Source organism: Oryzias latipes, chromosome 21 (assembly GCF_002234675.1).
Source record: "Oryzias latipes chromosome 21, ASM223467v1".
In the NCBI taxonomy this organism is placed as follows: domain Eukaryota; kingdom Metazoa; phylum Chordata; class Actinopteri; order Beloniformes; family Adrianichthyidae; genus Oryzias; species Oryzias latipes.
Genome location: NC_019879.2, coordinates 14,647,256 through 14,673,338, shown reverse-complemented (window position 1 = coordinate 14,673,338; position 26,083 = coordinate 14,647,256). Strand labels below are relative to the sequence as shown.

General features: G+C 41.3%; 1 protein-coding gene across 17 annotated transcripts in view; it reads left to right on the top strand.

The window, feature by feature from the left end:
• LOC101173103 (obscurin-like protein 1) overlaps positions 1-26,083 on the top strand; it is a 61,573-nt gene that overhangs the window by 12,134 nt on the left and 23,356 nt on the right. For 7 of the 17 annotated variants that reach the window (XM_020713083.2, XM_020713086.2, XM_020713079.2 and 4 more), the window contains exons 3-18: positions 1,210-1,479; positions 4,365-4,625; positions 4,755-5,066; positions 5,155-5,421; positions 5,600-5,875; positions 6,031-6,306; positions 6,525-6,800; positions 7,477-7,734; positions 9,456-9,722; positions 9,825-9,899; positions 10,529-11,779; positions 12,196-12,477; positions 12,987-13,262; positions 14,861-15,139; positions 15,298-15,573; positions 15,802-16,077. In XM_020713083.2, the coding sequence (XP_020568742.1) occupies positions 1,210-1,479; positions 4,365-4,625; positions 4,755-5,066; positions 5,155-5,421; positions 5,600-5,875; positions 6,031-6,306; positions 6,525-6,800; positions 7,477-7,734; positions 9,456-9,722; positions 9,825-9,899; positions 10,529-11,779; positions 12,196-12,477; positions 12,987-13,262; positions 14,861-15,139; positions 15,298-15,573; positions 15,802-16,077 (5,178 nt within the window). The remainder of the gene's footprint in view (positions 1-1,209; positions 1,480-4,364; positions 4,626-4,754; positions 5,067-5,154; positions 5,422-5,599; positions 5,876-6,030; positions 6,307-6,524; positions 6,801-7,476; positions 7,735-9,455; positions 9,723-9,824; positions 9,900-10,528; positions 11,780-12,195; positions 12,478-12,986; positions 13,263-14,860; positions 15,140-15,297; positions 15,574-15,801; positions 16,078-26,083) is intronic. The other 10 variants (XM_020713087.2, XM_020713081.2, XM_020713085.2 and 7 more) reach the window with 10 other exon arrangements.

Below are 26,083 nucleotides of genomic sequence, written 5' to 3'. Positions count from 1 at the left end.
AGCACAAACAACAATTTACAATTTCTCCTTCATAATCTATTTTCAAACAGTTGGTAATTCTGTATTTTGAAAAGTACACTAGCCATACGTGATTACCAAATCCAAATCCCTAATTGTTCAAACTTCAACTGGTTTAACTTTTAAAATATGTTCTGTTGCCCTGCATTTTGTACATAGAGCTCAAAGCTGATTTAAAAACTTGCGTAGCAATGCATGAAAGCGAGAGTTTTGCACGCAAAAGACAAAAAGTGCATAGGTGATTGTTTAAATTGTCTTTCTATTAGAAGCGGTCACTGGAACGAGTGTTTCTGAGCCTGGTGTGAACGTATTACAGTAAACCCTTGTTTTTCGCGGGAGTTACGTTCCAAAAAGAACCCGTGACAGGCAAAATCCGTGAAGTAGAAACCTCTACATTTTTAACAAGTATTATACAATTGAAAACTCTATTATACATTGAAAAGATAGAACAAACCATTTTACAGGCTCAAGCATTTGTTTTAAAAATAAAAGTACTTTAGAAAAGTTTTTTTTCAACAAATATCTTCTGTACTGCACTGTCAAATAATAATTTTAATCATCAATGTGAACAGAAAGCTTCAAATCGCGGAGATTAGCCGCGACCTGAGAGTAATTGGATTAAACGGGAGAAAATTTAGAATGATTATAAAAAAAATACAAAGTACAGTCGGACAAATAGTGACGCAGGTGTATTTCACTGTTCTTCAGACTGAGCCGCTGCATCCTGACTCCGCTCTGCAGTGTTTTCTTCTTTTGAAGCCCGCAGTGCAGCTGTGTTTGTTCAGGAGAAGAACATAGTGATAGGCAGTTGTTGTCGCTCTTTTTTCTATGGGTTTTAGAGAAACTCGAAATTGCGAGAGAACTTACACGTACGTAATGTAAATTTGGCAAGCTGTTTTACGTACGTGTACATATTAAACTGCAACGTTATTGACACACAGGTAGAGAAGAAGCGGAGTGACTTTTTAGCCAATCAGAATGCAGAACACAATGCACGATGCAAATCCGTGAAGTAGCGAAACCGTGAAAAGTAAACCGTGTTATAGCGAGGGATCACTGTACTCTGTTTCTGAAATGCATCTATAGATAGATTATAATAAAAGAGACAAGTACTCATATTTCAATTTCTTTTAATTGTATTAGAATACGTCACATTAGCTTAAACAATGTGTGTTCTGCCTCTGATCCCAGAGCCGCCGGTAAGATTTAAGCAGCCTCTCATTGACCTTGAAGTATGGGAACGAGATTTAGCTGTTCTTGAGTGCGAAGTTCCAGAAGACTCTGTTCCGATCACATGGTATTTGGAGGATAGACGACTGCAGCCAGGGGCCAAATATGGAATGGAAGAATGGGGAACAAAACGGCGGCTAACGATCCGTGACATAGGGATCGATGATGATGGGATCTATCTATGTGAGATGCCTGATGGTGGTCGAAGCATAGCAGAAGTAGCTGTTAAAGGTAAGTCATTTTTTGTAAAAGCATTTTAAAGAGTAACATTGTTGTAAAAAGTTTATATGATAATAACAAATTTAAAAATACATTTATAAGCACTTGTCACCTTGTGTAAGATAACACAGTATAAACAACTTCAAAATCTCAGTTAAAGTGAGAGGGAAGTAAAATTCACAAACTGAACAGAGAACTGAAGCAAACTGAAGGTCATTGTTCTTGACCTCATGATGGATAAAAAGGCAATGAAGACAGCAGAGAGACAGAAAGGGGGCAGGTTGTGGAGAGTTTTCAAAGTGAGGGGAATGATTGTGGAATTAAAATGGACTGTGAACAAAGAAAGCTGTTTAAGGACAGCAGTTATGTGTTCAGTAAAGACATTTGAGATGTTATCCAGACAGCAGAGTTTTATACCCCATGAAACTTATGAAGGGACTTGTGTTGGGACCAAAATAAATTGGTCAACTTTTTTTGATTGGCTGGCAGATGGACTCAAAAACATCCTCTTTGTTTTGTCCTGCCCAAGCACATGGTTGATTTAGATAGAGGAAACCCCAATCACAATGTGTACCTGCCTAATGCATCACTGCCCCTGGAGTGATAGGTTTAAACAATGTCCAGGACAAATATTACAAAGGTACAAGACTTTCTGAATGCTTGGCAGTGTTTTCGAGACAGATTGTACCCCTGATATTTGTTCCACTCATGACATCTAAAAGTAAGTCAAAGTGTTAACACCATTGTGGAGTCCCATACTTTTCAATGGGACTGCACAATGGTGCATGTGGCACTAAAAAACTGTTGGACATCTGTGGAACTGAGGCTTAATGCTAGATATACATTTACCAACCAGAAGGTATATGGTGTATACCTACATATCACTTTACTATACCTATGGTAGGTGGTTTATACTTGTATAGTGCTTTACTACCTTCTGAGAAGGCCCACAGCGCTTAACAGTCACAGTCCAATTAACCAATGCAAACATATATTTACACACTGATAGTGGACAAACACTGGCGCCTCTCTAGAACCACCAAGATCAATGAAGGGTTCAGTGTTTTGCCCCAGGACAATTCAACATATGGGTGGGCAAGGCGGGAACCATACCTGCAGTAATCAGATCAGAGGTTGACCACTCTAGCTCTGCACCACGGTCGCCTTAAATATTATATTAAACTTCTATTGTATCCACAAAACCTAAATAAGATCAGCAACTAGGGCTGGGCGATATGGCCTAAAAATAAAATCTTCGATTTAAATTGTTTTAAATTCGATTTCCTATTTTTTCCCAATCCCCCTCCCCCCTACTTAATGAAAGCAAAAAGTACAAAGGGCAGAACACTTAAAGCAAATTTTGCTTTTATTTAATCAAATTCAAGACAAATGTAATGTAATATCTGGGATAAATAATAAACAAATAAACACTCTCTTGGAATCAATGTTAAGTATAAGATTTTTCTTCTTCTCACTCCCTTTTGGACTTGTGTTGTTTATGAAATTTTGTCTTGTCTTGTTCTATATAATTGTTGTCTTGTTTTTGTCTTTTTTTGTTATTTTGTTATTATGTACACTTGTTTTCACTTGTCCAAAATATAAAGGTTACTTACTTACTTAAAGTCCCAGCTGTGTTTTAAGTCACACTTTGTAGTCTAGACTAAAAGGAGACAAACATTCACCTTGAGACTAGCACCATTTTCTAAAGGATTAACAATACAGCTCAAATCTGGGGTCTAAGGTTTTAATTAAACTAAGAAACCCCGTCTTCACATCAGGAGTCGCGGTAAACCCCCCCCACCCCCGCCGAACACAAAATCCTCCGGCTGCCGCGTCGCAATTGAATACCGGTACAAGTAATAATTACAACGGAGGGAGCCAGTTTAGCTCGTGCTGGTTTGCGGCGCCTTCCGTCCGTGAAACCCGGGTTCAACTCCAGGCTGCTCCCTGTTCCCTTCTCTACCTCTGCCGGTTCCAAGCCCGGTTTGAGAAGGTTGCGTCAGGAAGGGCATCCGGCGTAAAACATTGCCAAATTTACCATGCGACTTGTTCGCTGTGGCAACCCCTGATGGGAGAAGCCGAAAGTGGAAAAAAAAAACAAGTAATAATTACAACGCAGTATTCTTTATTAACAAATAACAGTAACAACTAACTATCTAACTAATAAACTAACTATAAAAGCGTTTTAGAATGAGTATGTATATGTGTGTCGGGCCGCTGCGTGTGTAAGAGGACTGAGCGCGTGCCACGGGAGAGTGAGTGCTAGCCTTTGACTACGATGGGCTTTAGGCAAATGTTGCAGCGTGGGGTCTCTTTCTCCACGTCTGTGGCAGCAAGCCCATACCAGTTCCAAACAACAGATGATTTTATTCCTTTCTTGGGAACAAACTTGCCACTCTCACCGATAGCAATGCTGTCGTTTGCTGTTTCGTGTGTGCTATGATGTTGTTGTTTGTCGCTTTCCACAACGCCGTGTGAAAATAATTCTACGGAAGCTCTGGGGAGCCCAAAATGCGGCATTACACAAAAACTTGATTTAGTTATTTTTGAAATCGCCCCTAACAAAAATTCGAATTAATTCATTCAATCGATTTTTCGCCCAGGCCTAACAGCAACCATGTTGGAAAACACAACTAGGACCTGGAAGTTTATGTAATTTTATAAAGCATATGTGTATAGATTTTTACAACAGTGCTTTCCAAAGAATGTGGAATCTATCCTTAAGAAAGAAAGAAAGATTCCCGGCAGACATACATTGTTAAAAACTATTGACAGAACAGTGTTAAGACTGCAAAATGCTATGAGAAACAATAAAAATATCGGCTTCTCTTTAAAATATCAAAGAATCATTCAGAACAAGACGGAATGCAACAAAATTGTTACTGTATCTACTGCAGGTACAATTATGAGGAAACTTCCAAGAAAAGTTGATGTCTTGGAAGGTGAGAATGCTGCCTTTTGTGTGGAGGTCGAAAAAGAAGAAATGGACATACACTGGTACAAAGATGGCATAGAGCTTCGTGAAACCCACCAAACAATTCTCAAGTCTTTTGGTCGCACTCACATCCTGGTCTTTGTTAACACAATGCCTGAAGACTCTGGTCTCGTGACTTTCCTTGTTGGCAGATCCAAGACTTCATCTCAGTTAAGAGTGAAAGGTAAGTTCCACAAACCCTGACAGTCTTTGGTAGAAGAATGTATTTTGACAGTTCATCAGAAAGTTTTAGAAACAAGTTAGAATTAGAAATTTCAAAATGTAGAGTTTTCAAGCTGTGATCTTGTTCTAGCCGCCAGGCACAGTCCACCAAGTTGTCCAGTGGGAGTGCAGATGAACACAGAGCGTGCAAACGCAGCTCTCCTCTCATGGGTTCCTGCCCCAGATTCCAGAAAGAACCCTCCCTCTGGATACGTGCTTGAACGGCAGGAAGTTGGCACTGGTTCACAGGAGTGGGTACAGTGTCTGACCACCGACTCTGCCACCTCTGTGGAGATCCTTGGTGACAGTGTCCCATGTGAAGCTGACTATCGCTTTCGAATTTGCAGTGTGAACAAATATGGGAAAAGCAACAATGTTGAGTTTCCAAAAACTGTTCACTTAGGTAACCAAGTAAAAAACACCATGCTGTTATTTTTTTGTCTTTTCTTAGTTGGCAGTATAACTTGATAAATCAAAACTTTCTTTTCCAGTTCCTGTGGCGAGAATACAAGCTCCATTGCAGGATGCCTTGGTACCAGAAGGCCAAGATGCTGCCTTCTCAATTGAACTTTCTGCATCGGTTATTGGAACATGGTTTTTAAATGGGACACAGCTCCAGGAGGATGAGCGTTATTCCATGCGTCGGTCAAGAACACACCAGTCTCTTCGCATACGAGGAGTACGGGACACAGACAATGGGGCCGAGATAACTTTTATTGCCTATGGTATTCGTGATTCAGCAGCACTTTACATTCAAGGTACATACTGCTTGATGTGATTTTTTTTCTTTAGTATATATGAGGCTTTCTTGACAAATATTGTTTTGATTGAGGATTTGCCTAGCTAAAATAAAAAATAAAAAAGACAATGTACTACACTAGCACCCTTGTTAACAGAAAAAGACAATGACAAAAGGTCTTTTTCTCACACTTACAGCTCCATTGGTGAAGTTTTCTCCACTATCTGAAATGGATCGGAACAAATTTGTGGAAGTTGGGAACCCCATAGTTCTATACTGTGAGCTTTCTGACCCTACAGCTCCAGTCCATTGGTACAAAAATGGGGTGGAATTACAAACAATAGAGGGCCTTCACATCCAATCAGAAGGCACTATGAGACGAATAGTCATTCAATCAGCAGAGTTCTCACATTCAGGAGTGTACTGCTGTGATGCCATTGACGATGTCATCAGGTTCAATGTGGAAGTAGAAGGTGAGAGTCTTAATTTTTATTTTCATAATTATTTATTAAACCATATCATCTTACTGTTTTGTATGCACACATTAAATATGTTTAAATGTAAACATACCTTAATTTACACCTGGAAAAACTGTCATAACAAATCATTGTAATATGTAAATTTGTAGCCCCACCTGTGAGGTTTGCAGGAATTCCGGATGCTGAGAGAAACAAAACCATTCAAACTGGCTTTCCCATTGTTCTGCAATGTGAGGTCTCAGATTCTTCTGCCCAGGTGCACTGGTACAAAGATGGGTCAAAGCTCCTTCCTCAAAATGGAATAGATATTATAGCTGACAGCTTGGTGAGGAAACTGGTTGTCCATTCTGCAGAAGTTGCCCATTCTGGCTTGTTTTGCTGCAGAACAAAAGGTGACACCATCACGTTCAGTGTGGACATCAAAGGTGATTTTACCTTGCGTGATGTGAATTTCCTCTTCAGCAAAGCAGATACCACTTGTGATGTTCTAGTTTTTTGTCCATGCAATTTGTCTGCTTGGCACTTTTTCCATGCTGAATTCTCACCTGTTTACACTATCACAGCATGTTTGAAGCTTAGATGTCAGATTGTGGCTGACATGAAGTTTACCTACGACTGACACAAAATTTGAACATATCTATAGCCTCACCGTTGAAGTTCTCAGCTGTTCCTGAAGACATGAGGACCAAGGACATTGAAGCTGGCTGCCCAGTAGTCCTCCAGTGTGTAGTGTCAGACCCTGGTGCCTGTGTTTACTGGTACAAGGAAGAAATGCAACTCACGGCCGACTCTGGATTAGAAATGCTCTCAGATGGCAATGCAAGGACATTAATCATTCAGTCTGCAGAGCTGCATCACTCTGGTTTGTACAGATGCACCACACAAGATGATGCCATCGAATTTCAAGTAGAGATTAAAGGTGACTTTGCACTTCTTCTCTTACACCTTCTTTTCTTTGTAACTCCAGCCACTCTTTCCAGGTGCCACTAACAATCCCTGCTTCAACCATACAAGACTGATTTATTGACATAACCTCTAAGAACCTTTAATGAACTGGCTTATATTCAGTTGTTTGGTGACTAGTATTGACTCTTTGAATTGAAAGTCTCCAAAGCCCCTTTTATCTGCTGCTCAGCATTGTATTTTGTGAGGCATCTACTTCCACAGCCTTGAGCTTATATAACTGTCTTATATTACCAAAGCTAGCTCTACTAGTGAAACACTCTACTATATAGTGAAGCTGACAGGGCCAAGAAACATAAAGCCTGATGCTGGAATATGAGGTTGCAAACTCTTCTTTGTCTGTTGGTTTAAAGATGGTTAAAAAGCTTTGCCCATTTGGGGTACACAGCAGTGAACCATGTGATGACTTCATTTGTTTCACTGTTGATATACATAAAGGATATGTATTTACTCAAAGTACCAATCTCAGAGCTCTCTGGAGACTATAGTTGACTGACTCATAATATTCAATTATGTCTGTCTTTAAGCTTTGACATGTGTATGTCTGAAATGTTTGTAAAATTAATCTCTACTTACCAAGAGTTATAATTTGCACTTTACAGCTCAGTTACATTATGAATTGTTATCTTTAGCTCCTTTGGTGCAGCTCTCTCCAGAGGTGGTGGAGATAAAATCACTCAAAGCAAACTGGCTCACCTGTGCAACCACAGACCCTGCTCTGCAGGAGTGTTGTCAGAGAAAAACAGAGTTGTGTTATAAAAGAAAGTCTGATTATGAAATGGAAGTTATCAAGGAGAAACTTGTTATTGAACCAACTCATCCATCAAACACTGGGACATACTACTGTGCAACAGCAGAGGATGTTGCTCGGCTAATAGTTAAAAATCAAGGTGATTGTTTTTTAAACAAATGTACTTTGTGTTTTAGTTATCGCTTACTCACTCTTTAGCTCAGTTTTATCTATGTACAGTTAAGGTCAAAGTTATTGAAACTTCAATTTATTTTTTTAATTTCCATGGAAAAGTCTCAAAACTAGAAGGACATTTGTTTAATTAAAAAAAACAGTTTTACACCAAATAAATAGCATAATAGTACTGCAAAAAAACGTGTTTTTTCTTGAGTTGTGACATTTTGTTGACAGTATGATGACAATGTCTACCTAAATCAGGGTTCTGCACTGTTTAAAGCTAAAAAAGCCCTTTTGGTCAAATTGTTACTTACGTAAACAGAGTGAAAGGTGCAAAGGCCCACTTAACCATTTAGAAAAATACACTATATTCTTGTGGAAAAAAGCCATTAATTTATAAAATGTAACTTGTAAATATTTACAATTATTGATTGATTCATTTCAATATCAAATAGATCCTGTGTCAGATAAAATCTAGTATTCTAATAATAAACCACTCTGACAATAAATTAAACCTTTTATCAGAATTTTGCTAATTTATCTGATTCTGTGCATTTTGGAGGAATGGTAAAGCTCTTAATGCCTCTTGTTTCTCTGTAATGTCAGATTTATATAACAAAAAAAGTCAAGTTTTACTCATGTAAATCTAATATAAAAGCCAAATTAAACTAACAAACCTATTATTTACTAGATCATTAGCATTTTCCTCAAAAAGCCAAATTGGAGGGATAAAAGAGCCACGGATGGCTCAGCAGCCTCAGGTTGCAGACCCCTGACCTAGATTTTAGGAATAGATTTGTAAAATGGCATGCTCAAAAACGCAAGGCATCAAAACGATAATTCAGAAGTAAATTCTCTTTTACAATGAAACAAAAAGAAAAACAAAAAATTTTATCACGAAAACAGTCCACAGAAGACTCAAGGTTTACATTTAAAAAGGTCTTACAAAGACGCTAAGGGCAATCAGGCAAAGAGCCATTTTTTGGTACCTGCTAGGTAATCCAGTCTTCGATGCGGTTAAATCTAGGCTTAATATATGAAGACTAATTTTTTCTTTGATTTGCCTCAACTTTAACCACTGTTTTTCCATGCAAACAACAGGCTTGGAGTTTTCGCTTTGCTACACTTAAGGCATTTATTGCTCTGTAAGCAAGCAGGGCTTAGTACACCACCAAAAACTAAGCCCAAATACTGGCCTAGTAGGTCAGCTTTGGGTGGGGTAAAAAGTCTTTTGAAGGCAAGTTCATGTGTTTTTGGTCATCATTGCTGAAAGGTCAAAGCAAAGCTATATTTAGATGAAAATATCTGCAAAATCACGTGTGCCAATAGTGACATTTGGCTTTGGTGTTATTTTTGACCAATGCGATTTTATGCCGATACTATCATCCATTGGTCGAGGACTTTACCAAAAGTTTAAAAAAACTGACTGATAATGATTCTTTTAAAACAAAGAAAACAGAAAATTAATATCTACTACCGAATAGGAAAATATCAAATTTTGTGAATGTTTGGACTATTAACAAGTCTTATGATAATATTAGTGTTGATAACCCTTTTAGTGAAATTTTGCATACCTCTATAGAAAGTAAAAACTTTGACCTGAACTCTACATTTACGTGAAAGCTTTTTGTACAACTCAGATATTTATCTAAACTGTAAAATAATGTGCACTAAAATGATCCCCTCCCCAATCAATGTTTATAGTGCCACCTCCAACATATGTCCTTAACCCTGAAGAGATGACCAAGTCTGTTGACAAGAGCTTCCCAATAGTTCGGCAGTTTGAGATTTCAGACCCCATTGCCAAAGCCTGTTGGTACAAAGACGGAACACAGATATATCCAAAAAGGAAAGGTGACAGCATATCCCAGAGCAACCACACCTCGCCGCCCCAGTCACAGTGCATGTCTGGTGATAGCAGGAATGACTGTGACAGATCTGATGAAGCACAGATAAATGAGAACATAAAAGGTGTTGTTATTTTGCTTTACCTACATATTTAAGAGTTGAGACCAAATTTCAGACGTGACGCCATGTCTCAGCTTATTTTTTTCTCTGGCTTCGTCCAAACAGCAGGATACTGTCACTTCTGTGACGAAATTGGTGAGTTAGCTGATGCATCAGCCCAATACAGAGTGGATATCAAAGGTGATTTGATATTTCAACATTGGCAATTTGTGTTAACACAACACATACATGCCACTAACAATAGTGGTGTATTCCACCGTTATCTCAATCATCTGCAAATCTCTAAAGTTGCTTTGTATCACACTGTCATCCCTATTTTAAGGTCCCCTTTTTTCTGCTGTTTGGCTTTTAACCGAACATGAGTGTTTGTTACATGTTCTGCTGTTGGTCACACTAATATAATTGTTGTGTTTGTCCATTCATTCTTCATTTTAACAGCCTTCCTTGCTTGAAACTTGCAACTCTTAAAGACCATCTTAAATCTTTATCATCTCCAGATCCTCTCATTCATATTGCTGCCCTGAAATTCTCCCAGTTGCAATGACAATGAAGCTCTAAGGTGTAATTGGTGAGCTGTTTAGGTTATAGAAGCTTCCGCACAGACTGATGTAGACACAGTCATTTTTAAAGGGGGACATATTGAAGTTTACTTTCAGACCAATCCTGGTCGATCCTTTTATTTGTCTTTGCAATGGAGTCTCCCATAACTTCATGCTAACCAACACTGCTGTAAAATTCTGTTGTGAGAAGAAGTATTGAAACCACCAACAACTGAAAACCTTTCTCTGTGTACGTCATAATGCTTATAGTTGCATCGCCAAGGCTCTCCTCTGACCAAGAAAGGAACAGATCCACAACAGAAGAGGCTTATTGTGTTCAAGATATCCAGATGTCCTCAAAATGCAATTCTGGAATCTGTGCTGCAAAGGATGGAGATGCACTCGATGACCTTACTGGACCTTTTTCAACTCCTTGTTCGGCATATGATTTCATGAATGACTACACTTCTGCAGAACTGGAGATTTATGGAAGCCAACAAAAAATAACCCCCCAGTCTTTACTTCAATGTCCCTCAGTAATGAAATCAGCAACAGAGCATGAGTCACGCCGTCTTGTTAACATGCCCACAAAGCCACAAGGTGAGGAATTTGTTTACTCTAAAGAGCTCAGAGACGTCCAATCGGAGGAACTTCATTATTCACTGGAAACAGCTGGAAAGAGAGATGAGTGTTGTAGCTGTATGAGTAGTCCTAACAACTCAGATGAGTCCACTCTCCAAAAACGAAGGCCTCATTCAGAAGAAGCTCAAAGTACATTAAAGATGCAATCAGCACAATCACAACAATGGGAACCCCAACAGACTTCTGCTAGCATTTCAACGCATTATACTAACATCTCGGAGCTATCAGTGTTTCAACCAGAAAAGATGTGTGGCTCCTCAAACTTTGAAACGTCTTTGTCAATGGAGAAGTTTGACTCTTTATTGGGAATTTCCGTTCTGTCAGAGGGGCAATCTGGATCTAAGCACATGTCAGAAGATTCTCTAGATCATTCCCAAACTGAACGTCTAGTTCCAATGAGCCCGTACGAAATGCTGGAATTTGTAAGTGACCAAACAGAAAACATAGACAGACACTTGCAGAAATCTACCGCCTTCTCTGAAAAACTCTTTGACCATTCAAATGTTGCAACTCTTCAACAAAAGGACAAATCAAAAACTGAAGAAGTAGATACTTTCCACGTAGAACATTACAATGTGGTTCCATCTATCAAAGTGGATGGCCTCCATCATACAAGACAGACACCTTCTAATCGGTCGCAGTTGCTGTGTAAGTCACGTCAGGAGGCAACAGTTCATTCAGAGTGTCATCACCTTATGAAGACTGCAAAAGATCAAGAGGAGAGGATGGTTAACTGTGCTGAAAGATCATCCAAACACTTGACAGACCTTTTCCACACCAAGGACGTGTCTACTCTCCAGTCAGAGGAGATTTATCTGTCAAGGATGTGTGACAGTCACTGGGGTGACACTGTCACTACAAATAAGGTGGCTGTTAAAGGTGATTTAAATGGTTAGCATTATCAAATAAAGACATGGATGGATGTTCACATTATGTAAAATGAAAAGATTAGAGTTTTGGGTATTTTGACCATTTTTACATCTATTTATGTATTTCCCCTGCTCTAAAACTTCTTTAACAATTAAAAGAAAAGGGAGCTTTGGTGGGATGGAAGGATTTTTAAGGAACAAAAGAGAAACTTTATCAGTAGTATGTCCTAACTTGAATGCTCAGTTATTTCCAGCCTAACCAAATATTATTCTTTTGAAGAACTAATAATCAGGAAATTATTTGTTTAATTTTATTGACAGATTTCATTGGCATGACTAATCTTGATTTTGATGTTTTGTAATTTTGATGTCAAGATTTCTGTAGCTTTCAGCTAAAGTGATACTTTCTCTCGATGTTGCCTCAAGCATCCCCATCTCCTGTGGGAATTACCGTACTTTGTGAGGCTAAGAGGACCAAGTCTGTTGAAGTTGGTCAGCCCATAGTGCTACAGTGTGAACTATCAGATCCTGACACTCAAGCAAGTTGGTTTAAGGATGGAATAAGACTCCATGATGAAGCTTGGCTTAAACTGCTGGAAGATGGTTCCATGAGAACATTGGCTATTCAAGCAGCAATGATCTCTCATGCTGGGGTTTACAGCTGCAAGACAACAAACGATGCGGTCCAGTTTCATGTGGATGTCAAAGGTGAAACAAGTTGTTTTCTTTTGATGTAAACATAGATTAAAGTTGATTGGATCATGAAGATTTATTAGCTAATATAAACCCACCCTTGCAATTTATTACGATTATAGCAGAGCCGGTTAGGTTAATTTCTCAGACAAATAATGCATTTTGTGGTACAAGCACCAAATTTGGCATGGATGTACTATGTATGTAAGGATCCCGTCTTTCAGAAAAGTACACAAGAAAAATCCAACATCTTTCCTAAAGAGGGCAGCCATACACTCAATTGTTACAAAAATATTCAATGCCAATTATTCCCAGTCTCAACAATATGTAGTTAAACCTTTAGAAAGATTCATGTGAATGCTGTATGTAGAAGCAGTAAAAAAAAGTTTTGCATAATTTGTTAAAGAAATGTATGGTAACTTTTAGCCACAGCAATTTCGAGAAGCTAGTTCAGTATCACAACACAACTGGTAAACATCAAAATGGTTACATTGATCAAATGCATTTCACGTTCCATCCTGTAGCTCCTCCTCCGACATTTGGAGCTATACCTGAGGCTGAACAAAAAATAACAGTGACAGCTGGTTCTCCTATAGCCCTACAATGTGAGCTGTCAGACCCCTCTGGACAAGTCTGTTGGTACAAGGATGGAACAAAACTCTTTTCTGAAAGTGGAGTTGACATCCAGTCACTTGGGAATTTAAGAAGCCTAGTGGTCCCTTCTGCAGAGCAAGCTCACACAGGTGTTTACCGTTGTGAGTCGAAGGATGACGACGTCCACTTCACTGTGGAAGTAAAAGGTGAAGCACAAAAACTTGTTGGTGCTTTTACAGTTTTCCTACTGCACTAACAGCAGGCATTTATGCTAATCTTGTCCAAAACCTAACAAAAAGGAGCTTGATTTCCTGTTTTCTTTGATATACTTTTTTAATAAATAGACCAAATTTTACCTCAAAATTATTATAAACTAACCAGAAATCTTACCAAAAACAATGCAAAAAAATCAGGATGATTTTAGTTTTAATCTTTATTTTAATGTTAACTTTTGCTTCACTAAAGAGTTTGTGTGCCTTTAGGAATAATTGGGATAGCATTGAGTCTAAGTCTGTGAAAGTAAAAGTCTACACCCTCTGCTGTATAAACAAAAAAGTTGCCATTACTTTTCTTGTCTTATTTGTGTTTTTTGTTCGTCAAAATTATAATTAGGCATTTAAGGCCATGTTCACACTGCAGGGCTTATTGCTCAATTCAGATTTTTTTGCAAGGCCGTTCACATTTCCAGGTAAATGCGAACTTTTGTTATCTCCTGTGTGAACGTGAAATGACCCAGAAGTGACCCGCATGCGCAGAAGAGTACTCAACGGTGAACGACGTCGCTTGTTGTTTGCGGAAATAGCCATTCTCAACAATGGATGTCAACAACAGTGTTGCAATATTCAATTTATTTTCACAAAGGAGCCAGCACAATTACAATCTTCTCATTTTAAGAAGGCATTGGAGCCAGGATCGTCTGTACCCACTGTTGTGGATGTGTATTTTCTGGGGCCTCGCGCGTGTGTTTAAGAGAGAGGAGAGAGCATGTGCAGCGCAGGAGGGAGTGAGAGGGGGCAGCAAAGGTGTGTTGGGAGCGCGCATTCTTGTTGTGCGTTACGAAGGAAGGAGAACGATAATAAAAGAAGGCTTCCCCCAGAAGAACTGCTATCGACTCTTTATTAACCCCGCTCTGGAAAATCTGAGGGTCCGAACGGGGATCCGCCTTCAGCCCTGGGAAAGGTCTCCCCCGCGCTTCTTCTGACTATGGTCGGAAAGGAAAAAAAGTCATCGCGGGAAAGGTTCAACACCACACTCGGCCATTAAGCTGGAAATTTTTTTTAAAAACGCCCGGTTGCGATAAGAGCCCTTGAGTTTGGCCTTAATAGAGTTGTCACCCCAAATATTAATCAAATCGGTGACCACGCTTCCCTTCCACTGACTGGTCTCAGTAGCATCGTCCGCCATGGTTGATGTTTATAATCTAGTTCGCACCTACTTCAACGCAGAATGATGAAGTTTGTAGTTTATCAATGACGTACAGGTCGGATACATGTGGCCTGTCCATTCAGACGGAGGTCGCATTTCAAAAGATCGGATCTGTGATGAAACTGTCTGTCATGAAAAGATCAGATACAGGTCGCATAGGGACAAAAAAATCGGAATTGGGTCGTTTCAGCCTGCAGTGTGAACGTAGTCAGTCACATGAGTGTCTCTTCTTAATATGCTGTTTTCTATGTTTTTTGTCTTTTGCAGTGTTGTAAGAAGCTTGTCGCTGTCATTTTGAATATGCAGCTTGTTATTTATGTTGTCTTTAAAACCTGTTAATACTTTGGGACATCTTTCTCTGTAATATTTAAATCTGTAGCGCCCTCTGTGAAGTTCTTGGAAGTGCAAGAAAATGCAAGAAAGACATCTGTCCAAGAAGGCCATCCTCTTGTTTTGAGCTGTGAACTTTCTTATGATCCCTCAACTACTGTCAGCTGGTCAAAAGATGGGGTTAAAGTCCTACCTGAGAAAAACATGGAAATGCAGTCGGATGGTCTGACAAGGACCTTTTTCATCCCCTCTGCTCAAAAGATACATTCTGGTGTATATGAATGTTCAACGTCAGATGACACTATCACTTTTCATGTGAGCATAAAAGGTGATTTTTCTTTCTCTTCACTGTCTTTGTTTATCTATGTCATCCTTCTTTTTCTCTGATTTGTTCAATGCCAATTTGCACTGAATACGTGTAATGTCTGACCATATGTGTCTTTTGTCCAAATGTTTGTAAAATTTTGTTTATTTTTCCTCTTCTAGGCCAAATCCCACAGATAATGCCAATTCTACCATCAGAAAAGCACAAGGTGGTTGGATTCGGTTGTCCGATTATCTTGCAGTGTGAGGTCTCAGACCCTGCCGCACAGGTTTCCTGGTGCAAAGATGGCACTGAGCTTTTTAGCAAAACAGGCTTTGACATGAAAAGGCATGGCAGGCTGAGGAAGTTAATGATACACTCAGCTAAAGCCTGTGACTCTGGTATCTACAACTGTAGGCTCCTTGATGACACTGTGACATATCATGTGGATGTCGAAGGTGATTATATTTTCTATTACAAATATTTTCTAAAGCATTTTTGGAAGTTTTTACGTTAATTGAGTTAAGAAATGGATTTAGGAACCGTAAAAAAAAAAAAAAAAAACAGACTCCAAACCTGTCAGTGGCACAACAGCCAAACCTCTCTTCTGTTGTTAACACTGTTGAGCCATATTATCTGAACTGAAAAGAGGTCTGCAACTGTTATTGATTTTATAACACCTTCAGCTGCTCCAGTGACGTTTTCAGCACTGCCAGATATTACAAGAAACACATTTGTTGAAGCAGGCTGCCAAGTTAAAATGCAGTGTAAGGTGTCAGAACCACCTGCCCAAGTCTACTGGCATAAAGATGGAGACCCACTGCCTCCAACAAGTGATTATGGAGTCCAAACAAAAGAAAAAGTAAGAGCCCTGGTTATTGAACCGGCAGAAGGCAAACTGTCTGGGCTTTACAGCTGTGAGGCTACAAATGACCATTTAGAAATCAAGATGGATATTGCAGGTGATCTACATACTTTGAGTTCCGTTAGATTTACTAACCATTAGTTGATATGTTTCCATTCATTTAGTTTAGGTTACGACATATTTTAACAATTAGAAACTAATCTTTACTTAAGTATCTGCTAACATAAAGCAATGTTTTTGGCACAGCTTTTGAAGAAAAGAGTGTAAGACTAAAAGCAGGCACTTTGACATGGAAAATATTCTCATAATGTGCAATTCAATTGTGTTTATTTATAAAGGACCAGTTTACAAACAAGGTTGTCCAGGCAAAAAGCAACAAAAAAACCTTACAAATCATTATTAATTATGATTGTTTGTATTCCAAAATTTTGGTGTACATATATTCAATTTAAACTTGATTATCTTGAAAGAAATACAAGCAATTTGAAAAACTTCACCTGCACTGTTCAGTACTCAGGTATTTATCTCTGAGTCACACTGGTTGAATCTTTGGATCAAGATGTCCTGTATCGATTTTAGATCAGTGAATTGGATCGAACCAGATTGTTCAAAATAAACCTAAATTGACTATGAATCATATCAGCAATCACAAATTTTGATATGAATTGAACCATTGTTAAGATAAGTTTGTAAAATGAATCATTACACACCTCTTACACTATATTTGATGGCCAATATAAGTGACCAACAAGTTACATTAAAGGCATATTTTTGTGTAATCCCATACTGAGCAAGCAAAAGTGCAGTGGAAAACTGCATCAAAATCAGAACTTAAGAAGAAGGACGGCGAGGCAGTGGGGCGGGACTTTCTTTTAGAAGCTTTATTAGAAAAAAAAACGGCGGATGAAACGTGGATTATAACCGTAACAAATGCAGGGATTTTCACATGAGAAAAAAATTACAGCACAAAAAAACCCGCTGCACTTTCTTACCTTGATCTTGAGTTGTTGGTTAACGTTTTAATCCATGGTACATCCACCGTTTTTTATATAAAAGCCTCTAAAACATGGGTGGCGAACAAGTTTCAAATAAAGAGCTGAAATTTTTAACTGTGATATTCAATGAGACACACCACGCACTGACCTGCCAGGCATACACACACAAACACCCAATTAAAGCCCATTATTTATTATAATATAAACCTATTGTTTCCCATAACAAATTCCTATCCTCACAATACAACAGCAGTGGATTAAAGGGCGCAGTTTCAGTTGTGTTTTTTTCTGTATTTAACGTTTACACATACCGGTAAAAAATGCATGCTAATGTGTGCTTAAAAAAGGCAGCTCTCATGGTCTCGTGGGATTCTCAGACCGACCCAAACGCTGCAACTGCAAGAACACTTGGAGACGTAAGGTGAATTTAGATGGTTTAATTCACAGGAGGTGAGTATAGAACAGGATTCTTGATGCGGCGTGGCGGCTGACTGGAGGTTTGTGGCAGGATGAACCAGAGAGCTGCAAGGAGATGGATGAGGAGCGAGAGCGGAGGACTGCAACCTGGGTTTCACTTGTGATGTTGATGATTCCTGAGAGCGGAGCAGAGAGGAACAGTTAGCGAAGCTAAGCTTAGACAAGGTACAAAGCATGAGCTGGCCAGACATAAGCACCGTAGAAGGAACAACGAACTGGCGTCGGAGATAGGTCCTGGATCTCCTTAAGAAGGCGGGGAAGATGAAGAGGTGAGTGGAACCAGCTGGTCGCGTCCAAGGCAGAGCAGGAACACAGCAGGGGTTGATGATGCGGTCAATCACGTAAGGGCCGATGTATCTGGGAGCCATCTTACGTGATGACGCCTGAATGGGGATGTTGCGAGACGATGGCCATACCTTCTGCCCAGGACGGTACTCCGGACCCACCACCCTGTGACGATTAGCGATCTGGCAGTTGCTCTCCCTGGTGCGCAGGAGAGCTGCCCTGGCTTGACACACCATTTGGACGCCAAATGTCCTGGCACCGTTGTAGATGGAGCTGAACCGAGGGCACTGCCAGATCGAGTTCCTGAGAAGGAAACAGGGGTGGTGAGTACCCTAACGAGGATTCGAAGGGAGATATGCCAGTAGCGGAGGAGGGGTGAATGTTGTGGGCGTACTCAACCCAGATGAGAAACTTGGACCAGTCCGATTCGTTCTGAGCTGCCAGGCACCTGAGAGCCGCCTCCAACTCCTGGTTCGCCCTTTCAGCTTGCCTATTGGACTGGGGATGGTATCCTGAGCTGAGGCTGACCATGGCCCCGAGGGCGGAACAGAACGATTTCCACACTTGGGACGTGAATTGGGGTCCACGGTCAGACACGATGTCACAGGGTATTCCATTCATTTTCTCTTTCATTTTCTGTACCGCTTTGTCCCTTTCGGGGTCACGGGGCTGCCGGAACCTATCCCGGCTACTTGGGCGTAGGCAGGGGATGCCCTGGACAGGTCGCCAGTCTGTCGCAGGGTAGAACGTCCACAATCACACACCCATGCACTCTCACACTCACACTCACACCTATGGACAATTTAGAGTTGCCAATTAACCTATGAAGCATGTTTTTGGACAGTGGGAGGAAGCCGGAGATCCCGGAGAGAACCCACGCATACACGGGGAGAACATGCAAACTCCACACAGAAAGGTCCCCAATTGATGTATTTTTCGTGTCCCCCAGCCGGGACTTGAACCAGGGGCCTTCTTGCTGTGAGGCAAGAGTATTCCATGGTAGCGAAATACATGATGGACTAGGATCTCCGCGGTGTCGGAGGCGGAGGGGAGCTGGGTCAAGGGAATTAAATGAAAGGCCTTGGAAAAACGATCAATGATAGTAAGAATAACTGTGTGCCCTTGGAATGGAGGCAACCCAGTAACAAAATCCAGAGCGATGTGCGACCATGGGCGACTGGGTATAGGCAGAGGCAGCAGGAAACCAGAGGGGGGTGAATTAGAGTTCTTCGAACGGGCACAGATGGTACAAGTTGCCACGTACTCACGAACATCTTTTTCCAGAGGGCCAGAAAAACCGTTGAAGAAGTAAATTGATAGTCCTGCCAACCCCTCCGTGACAGGCAATCCGGGAAGCATGCCCCTATGTAAGCACCTCGGACCTGAGAGAGTTAGGCACATACAGAGTTCCAGGTCGACAGTAAACGTGATCAGGTATCTCACCCTGGGCCTGCTGGATCTTGTTCTCGATCTCCCAGGTGAGAGTAAATACAAAACAGGAGTTGAGGAGGATAGTAGAGTCGGAGGGGGTTTCAGAGATGGTGTATTTCCTGGACAAGGCGTCCGGCTTGATGTTGCGGCTGCCTGGACGGTAGGTGATATAGAAGTTAAACCGGTCAAAAAACAGGCACCAGTGGGAATTTAATCTTTTTGCACTGCGTAGATATGCGAGATTCTTATGGTCTGTCCATACAATAAAGGGTAGCTCGGCCCCTCCAGCCAGTGGCGCCACTCATCCAAAGCTAATTTGATGGCCAAAAGCTCTCGGTTACCCACATTATAATTCCGCTCCGCAGGGCTCAGTTTGCGGGAAAAATAAGCGCAGGGCTTTAACTTGCTGGAGGATTCTTCACGCTGAGAAAGAACAGCGGCGACCCCAGAATCGGAGGCATCCACTTCTACGACGAACTGTTTCATGATGTCCGGTTGAATGAGAATGGGAGCTGTGACAAAAAGTTATTTGAGTTTCTTGAACGCCATATCGGCAGCCGGGGTCCAGACATAGGGTTTGTTAATAGATGTAATCTGCGTGCGGGGTGCTGCTATGCTGCTGTAGTTACGAATAAACCTCCTGTAAAAGTTCGCGAAGCCCAGGAATTGTTGTAGCTTCTTACGGGTCTGTGGAGTTTCCCATTGAGTAACCGCTTCAATTTTGGCCGGATCCGGTCGTATGTTGGCGGCTTCAATGATATACCCAAGGAATGGTACGGTGGAGGTATGAAATTCACATTTTTCTGCTTTTACGTATAGTTGGTTTTCTAACAGTCGTTCAAGGATGAGACGAACGTGATGGTCATGTTGAGTTAGGTTAGATGAATAAATTAAAATATCATCAAGGTAAAAAAAACAAACCTATTAAGGAAGTCACGTAGGACATCATTAACAAGCCGTTGAAAAACATTAGTGAGGCCGAACGGCATGACCAGATATTCATAATGGCCCAGAGGTGTGTTGAAGGCTGTTTTCCATTCGTCTCCCTCACGAATGCGAACCAAATGATAACCGTTTCTCAGATCTAATTTAGAGAAAATGGTAGCCTGTTGGACAGAGTCAAAAACAGATTCGATTAATGGGAGAGAATTTTTATCATTAACAGTAATCTGGTTCAACTCACGTTTTTGTCTTTCTTCACCACGAAGAAGAAACCTGCACCGACCGGAGAAGTGGAGGGATGGATGTGACCAGGAGACAAAGCCTCCTGAATGCATTTTTCCATGCCGTTTTTCTCAGGGCCGGATAAATTGAATAATTTGCCCTTAGGAAGAGGAGCGCAGTTAAGAAGCTCTATGGCGCAATCATAAGGCCTATGAGGAGTTAAAGCACTGGCTTTAAATTTACAAAAAACAGCTTTGAGGTCGTGGTAGCAAGAGGGCACCTTGGACAGGTCGATTTCTTTAACTGATGTGGGAGTAGAGGCTATAGCAGACGGAATAGCGGAGTGAAGGCAATTGGCCATGCAGTAAGTAGTCCAGTTGGTGATGCAGGGAACAGCCCAGTCAATTTGAGGGTTGTGAATTTGAAGCCAGCAAAATCCCATAATGATGGGAGTCTGGGGGCAATGAGTGACAAAAAACTGGTGGTATTCCCTATGATTACCGGAAGTAAGAATGAGGACCGGTTTAGTACGTGATGTGATACAGAAAAGTTGTTTGCCACCTAAGCCAGCGGCATTAATGGGGGAGTCGAGGGGTTCTACAGGTAACGAGAGATGATTAACCAGTTGTAAGTCGATGAGACTACGTTCGGCGCTAGAATCTATGAGTGCATTTAATTCGTGGACTAGGTTTTGGTGAGCTACTTTGACAGGTACAAACTTGGTTTGCTTGACATCCCCCCGTGGCCTGTCATCTAACGGGGGGTTCTGGAGTTTAAACGTTGTCTGCACTGAGAAACAAGGTGACCGGGATGACCACAATAAAAGCATAACCCCTCTTCATGTCGTTTCTGTCGTTCTTCAGCAGTGAGTTTTGAATGACCTACTTGCATGGGTTCGTCTGGCGCAGGAGCTGATGGCTCGTGAACAGATAGCGGGACCACATAGCTTGAAGAAAATGGGTTTTAGGAGAGGCCCGGAGGTCTACAGCTCCGTTCAACGTGACGTTCTCGTAGCCGCACATCAGATCTGAGGGCTGCGGAGACAGGCTCTTCAATGGTGTTAGCTCCGGGTTGTGAACATAAATGATCCTTGATTCTTTCACTCAGGGATTGATAGAAAATCCCCTTGAGAGCAGGGTCAGGCCAGCCAGCTTCCACGGCTAAAATACGGAAGTCAATCAGATGTTCACTTACCGAACGGTTGCCTTGTTTTAGATTGAGCAACCGCCGGGTGGCTTCCTCCTGCTTACGAGGCTGGTCAAACACTAGACGGAACTCTCCTATGAATCGGTCGAAGGGCAGATGAGACATAGGATCTGCAGCCAGAAAAGCTTGGGCCCACTGGAGTGCTTTGTTTCTGGGAGAATTCACAATTAATGAAATTCTGCTATGATCCGTTTGGTAGTGTCTGGCCTCCTGCTGGAAGATGAGCTGGCATTGTAGGAGAAATCCTCCGCAGGCCTCGACATCACCGCTGAATGGTTCCGGTTGAAGGCGGAAGTTTTCGGGAGTGAAGGCGGAAGCGGAAGTGAGGTTTTTGCCGGAAGTAGGAGCTTGAGCTGTGACTGTGACATTAGAAGTTTGTCCGGTTAATCCCGTGAGAGTATGTGTAATACTATCGAGATGGCGAAAAAGATCTTGCTGAGCCGCGGACATTTGAGCGAGAGCGTCCGCTTGGCATTACCTTGGAGCGTAATGGCGTGGCGAAGTACTTCCGGGTCAGCTGGGTCGGGAATTTGGCCAATTCGTTCTGTCATGGTCTCGTGGGATTCTCAGACCGACCCAAACGCTGCAACTGCAAGAACACTTGGAGACTTAAGGTGAGTTTAGATGGTTTAATTCACAGGAGGTGAGTATAGAACAGAATTCTTGATGCGGCGTGGTGGCTGACTGGAGGTTTGTGGCAGGATGAACCAGAGAGCGTGATTTCGGCTGGATCCGAGGAGATGGATGAGGAGCGAGAGCGGAGGACTGCGACCCGAGGTTTACTCGTGATGATGATGATTCCTGAGAGCGGAGCAGAGAGGAACAGTTAGCGAAGCTAAGCTTAGACAAGGTACAAAGCATGAGCTGGCCAGACATAAGCACCGTGGGAGGAACAACGAACTGGCGTCGAAGATAGGTCCTGGATCTCCTTAAGAAGGTGGGGAAGATGAAGAGGTGAATGGAACCAGCTGGTCGCGTCCAAGGCAGAGCAGGAAGGGGGAGGAGGCAGTTAATTAGGCACCATGTCAGCAGTGAACGCAAAACTGAGTTGGTTGTGATTTATTTATTTATTTTTTCAGTCATCAATCAGCATCCAGAAGTCCATCAACGTTCTCATCTTCTGTATCTGAGATGAAGCCGGGCTAAATTTCTATCGAACACGCCAGGTTCACTTTTGTCGTCGTCAGAGTCCGTCTCGTTGCTGTGTAATGGTTACCACCAAAAATAATTGTTTCTATCCATGACAGCAAGCTTGAAAACATGTGAATTTATCTAACAGGTTCTTATTCAAGTTGACATTTGTGGTCATGTTTTGTCTGTCGTCATCCCATTGGATGAACGGGACCAGCTGACAAATGACAGCTAGGTGACAGGGTGACACACCTTTTTTTCTAAGTGACTCGGGTGCGCGAAATGGGACAGCTGATGGCAGACCAGGAGTGCGGAGGAGCAAGCGAGTCTCGTACGGTGGATTACCTTTCTGGCTACATTGTGGATTACCCCAGACATTACAATTCCTGGCGGAGTATTGTTTCCCAAAAGACTCGGATCGTTCCAGTACGAGGATCAGCGGCTGGCTCTTTGACAGGTGGAAGTGTGTTCCAGCGAGTGAGGCGGATCAGCCTCCCTCCAAACGCTTGAGACTGTCGAACATTTTTTTTTTCTTTTCTCTTCAGACTGCGGGATTACACTTTGGTTTTGTGAATATTATGGACTTCGGGAAATCGGGTTTTTGTACATTGAGGATGAATGTGATGCTTAATTGATAAAAAAGTTAATACATTTACACGGCTGCACAAACAAGCGGCTATTTGTGATTTTTGTTGTCAATACTAATGTGCAGATTGACAGGATATTCGATGCCCCTGCCGTAGGACGGCGTTGTGACATCCCCTCACAGAGTAGAGGGTGGTCTGTTACAGCTGTGCAGCTCCAAAGCTCAAAGAACAGTTCAAGCAGATAGGTTACCCCAAGCTCAAGTTCTACAGTCCAAAAGTGTGGTGTAACTCTCCTGGCACAGCATCCCAGTAAAAGGAGCGGAGGATGGACAGCTTTTCCTTGTAATCTGCTGGAAGTTGCTGTACTCTACTCGATCTTCCAACACAGGCAACCTCGCGTTGTTTCCGCGGAAACTCAGCTGCTGCTGCGTCTTCTTGTCTTGTCGGAGTTTGTATTCCAGCGTCCTCACTTGCGAACCATGGATTCATTATTTTGAAATCTCTGGCAGCTGCAGTTCAGTTAAGTTAGAAGAGTTATTGAAGCAGGAAGTCTGAATCTGTAAAGATCTAACTTAACCGAACTGCAGCTGTTCTATTCGCATGTTCCTCCGTGTAGCTGATAGCATGCAGTTTAAACTGTGCTTCTTAATCGTGTCTCCTTCCAGGGTTTCAAAAACGAAGTTGTTCTACATTATGCACATATCTGCACTTTTGTACTATGGGAGGGATCTTCTCTCACGTCCTCACCTCTCTCCGTACCGTTCTCATGCTGTTCTCTTGTAGGTCCTCTTTACCGAAAGTCACACAACAACATATTGGGGCCGCTTCGTGCGTTTTGGGGAAAATTTAAGACTTTTATGTTCGCCTTATGATTGTGAAAGTACGGTATATGGAAAATATGATAAGAAGCAGAGAGCCGCATGCAGGTCAAGAGCAGCCTGTAAGCCACCCCCGGCTCTAAAAAATGAAAGTCCCGCCCAACTGCCTCGCTGGAGTTGACATGCAAATTTCGGCCAATCAGACCAAAAAAGGAAATGTAACGCCCCCAAGTGAAAAAAAACGCCCTCTTACCACTGCGCGCAAGGGCGCAACTACCTAATTTTATAGGGGAATGCGCCTCATTGATCCCCCCCCCACACACACACACATAAATGCACATTAAAAAAATGTCCCATCTACCCTTCCTAAATCTATCTAAACACCCACACAACACTTTTATTGTTTAGATGTAAAAATCTAATTACTTATTTTGAATGGCCCAGTAGGACCATTTTTGTGAGCCATCTTCAACCGTATTGCCTCAATTTGTGTGGTGAAGGAATTCAAAAGAATTTTCTGAGTAATGCCTTGCCCCAGCCCTCCCCTCTGTAACTCTGTTCTTCACCGTCTTCAGCATCAGCTGATCGTCTCTCTTTATCATTATCTTCATCTGAACCTCTCTCCTCGTTCTTCTCTGTTGGGACTGACTTGTCTTGTATGTCTGCACTTGTTTTCCCAAAATAAGTGAACAGGTGGTCAGCAGAAGTTTAAACCAGAATGAACATCTAGGTGTTGGTGACTTTAATGGTTTTATTATTCCTACTTGAAATCATCTCTGCTCTCTTTTCTATCAGATCCATCACCAACCTCATGTCTGTCTTCTTCACCTCTTGTCTGTGTTCTTGTCCACTAAATCATATGGCTAAGCAACAATTATTTCACGTTTTAAATATATTTAACATCTTGCTAATGCACATTTTTTTAAATTAAGAATACTATTAAATATGACTGATTTGGTATGAACTGGCTTTGCCCTGAACGTCCACCATAAGACCAACCTGTTTCTTTCCTCCTTCTGTCCTGATTCTTTTTCTCTCCTCGTCTTTCTCTCCATCCTCACAGCTGTTTGATATTAACCTTGTGTTCGAAAGATTTTCAAAGAATACAGAGACTAATCTATAAGTAAGAATAGAAGCATTTTTTATTTTAAATTTTATTTGTGTTGGACATCACTTAATGGTGTAATGGAATAAAATATATTTATGGCCCGCAGCAGTGACAGACTGCAGGGACCATATTGTAACTGCTACGAGGGTCAAACACTCAAAAAGGTTCAAAATGCCAAAAAAACAGGTCAAAAATCGCCCAAAGCACAAAACAACATGACAATTGTGTAACGCAACCAAAATATACACACACACACAACACCACCGCAAAAAAGTCAGAATTGTAATAGCAAAAATGACGACAAAAACCCCAAAAAGCTCCAAAAAGCCCTCAAAGGAAGGGTACAAAGCCCAAAAGACATGCCCAGTCTATAGTAAAAGACAGGCTGCATTACGGCCCAAAGAAATGAAACCTATGCCGAATTGTTGTTAGGACATCCCAACATCACACACACCTCTTTGTTTTTTAATCAAAGATGTTATATATTTTATATGAATTTTATATCAAAGTTCCAGAGGTTTTTCATATAAAAGTTGGTCAATTTTTTTCAATAGCTCCCAAACCATACGGCCCAAAGATATAAAATTATGCTGAATTGTTGTACGGACATCCCAACATCAGACACACTTCTTTGTTTTTTAATTAAAGATGTTATATATTTTATATAAATCTTTATATGAAAAATCCATAGGTTTGCACATGAATGACCAACTTTCATATGCAAACCTCTGGAATTTTCATGTAAAAATTTATATTAAATATATAACATCTTTGATTACAAAACAAAGAGATTTATCTGATGTTGGGATATCCTAACAACAATTCTGCATTGTTTTAATGTCTTTGGATTGTACGGTTTGGGAGCTATTGAAAAAATTGACCAAATTTCATATCCAAATCT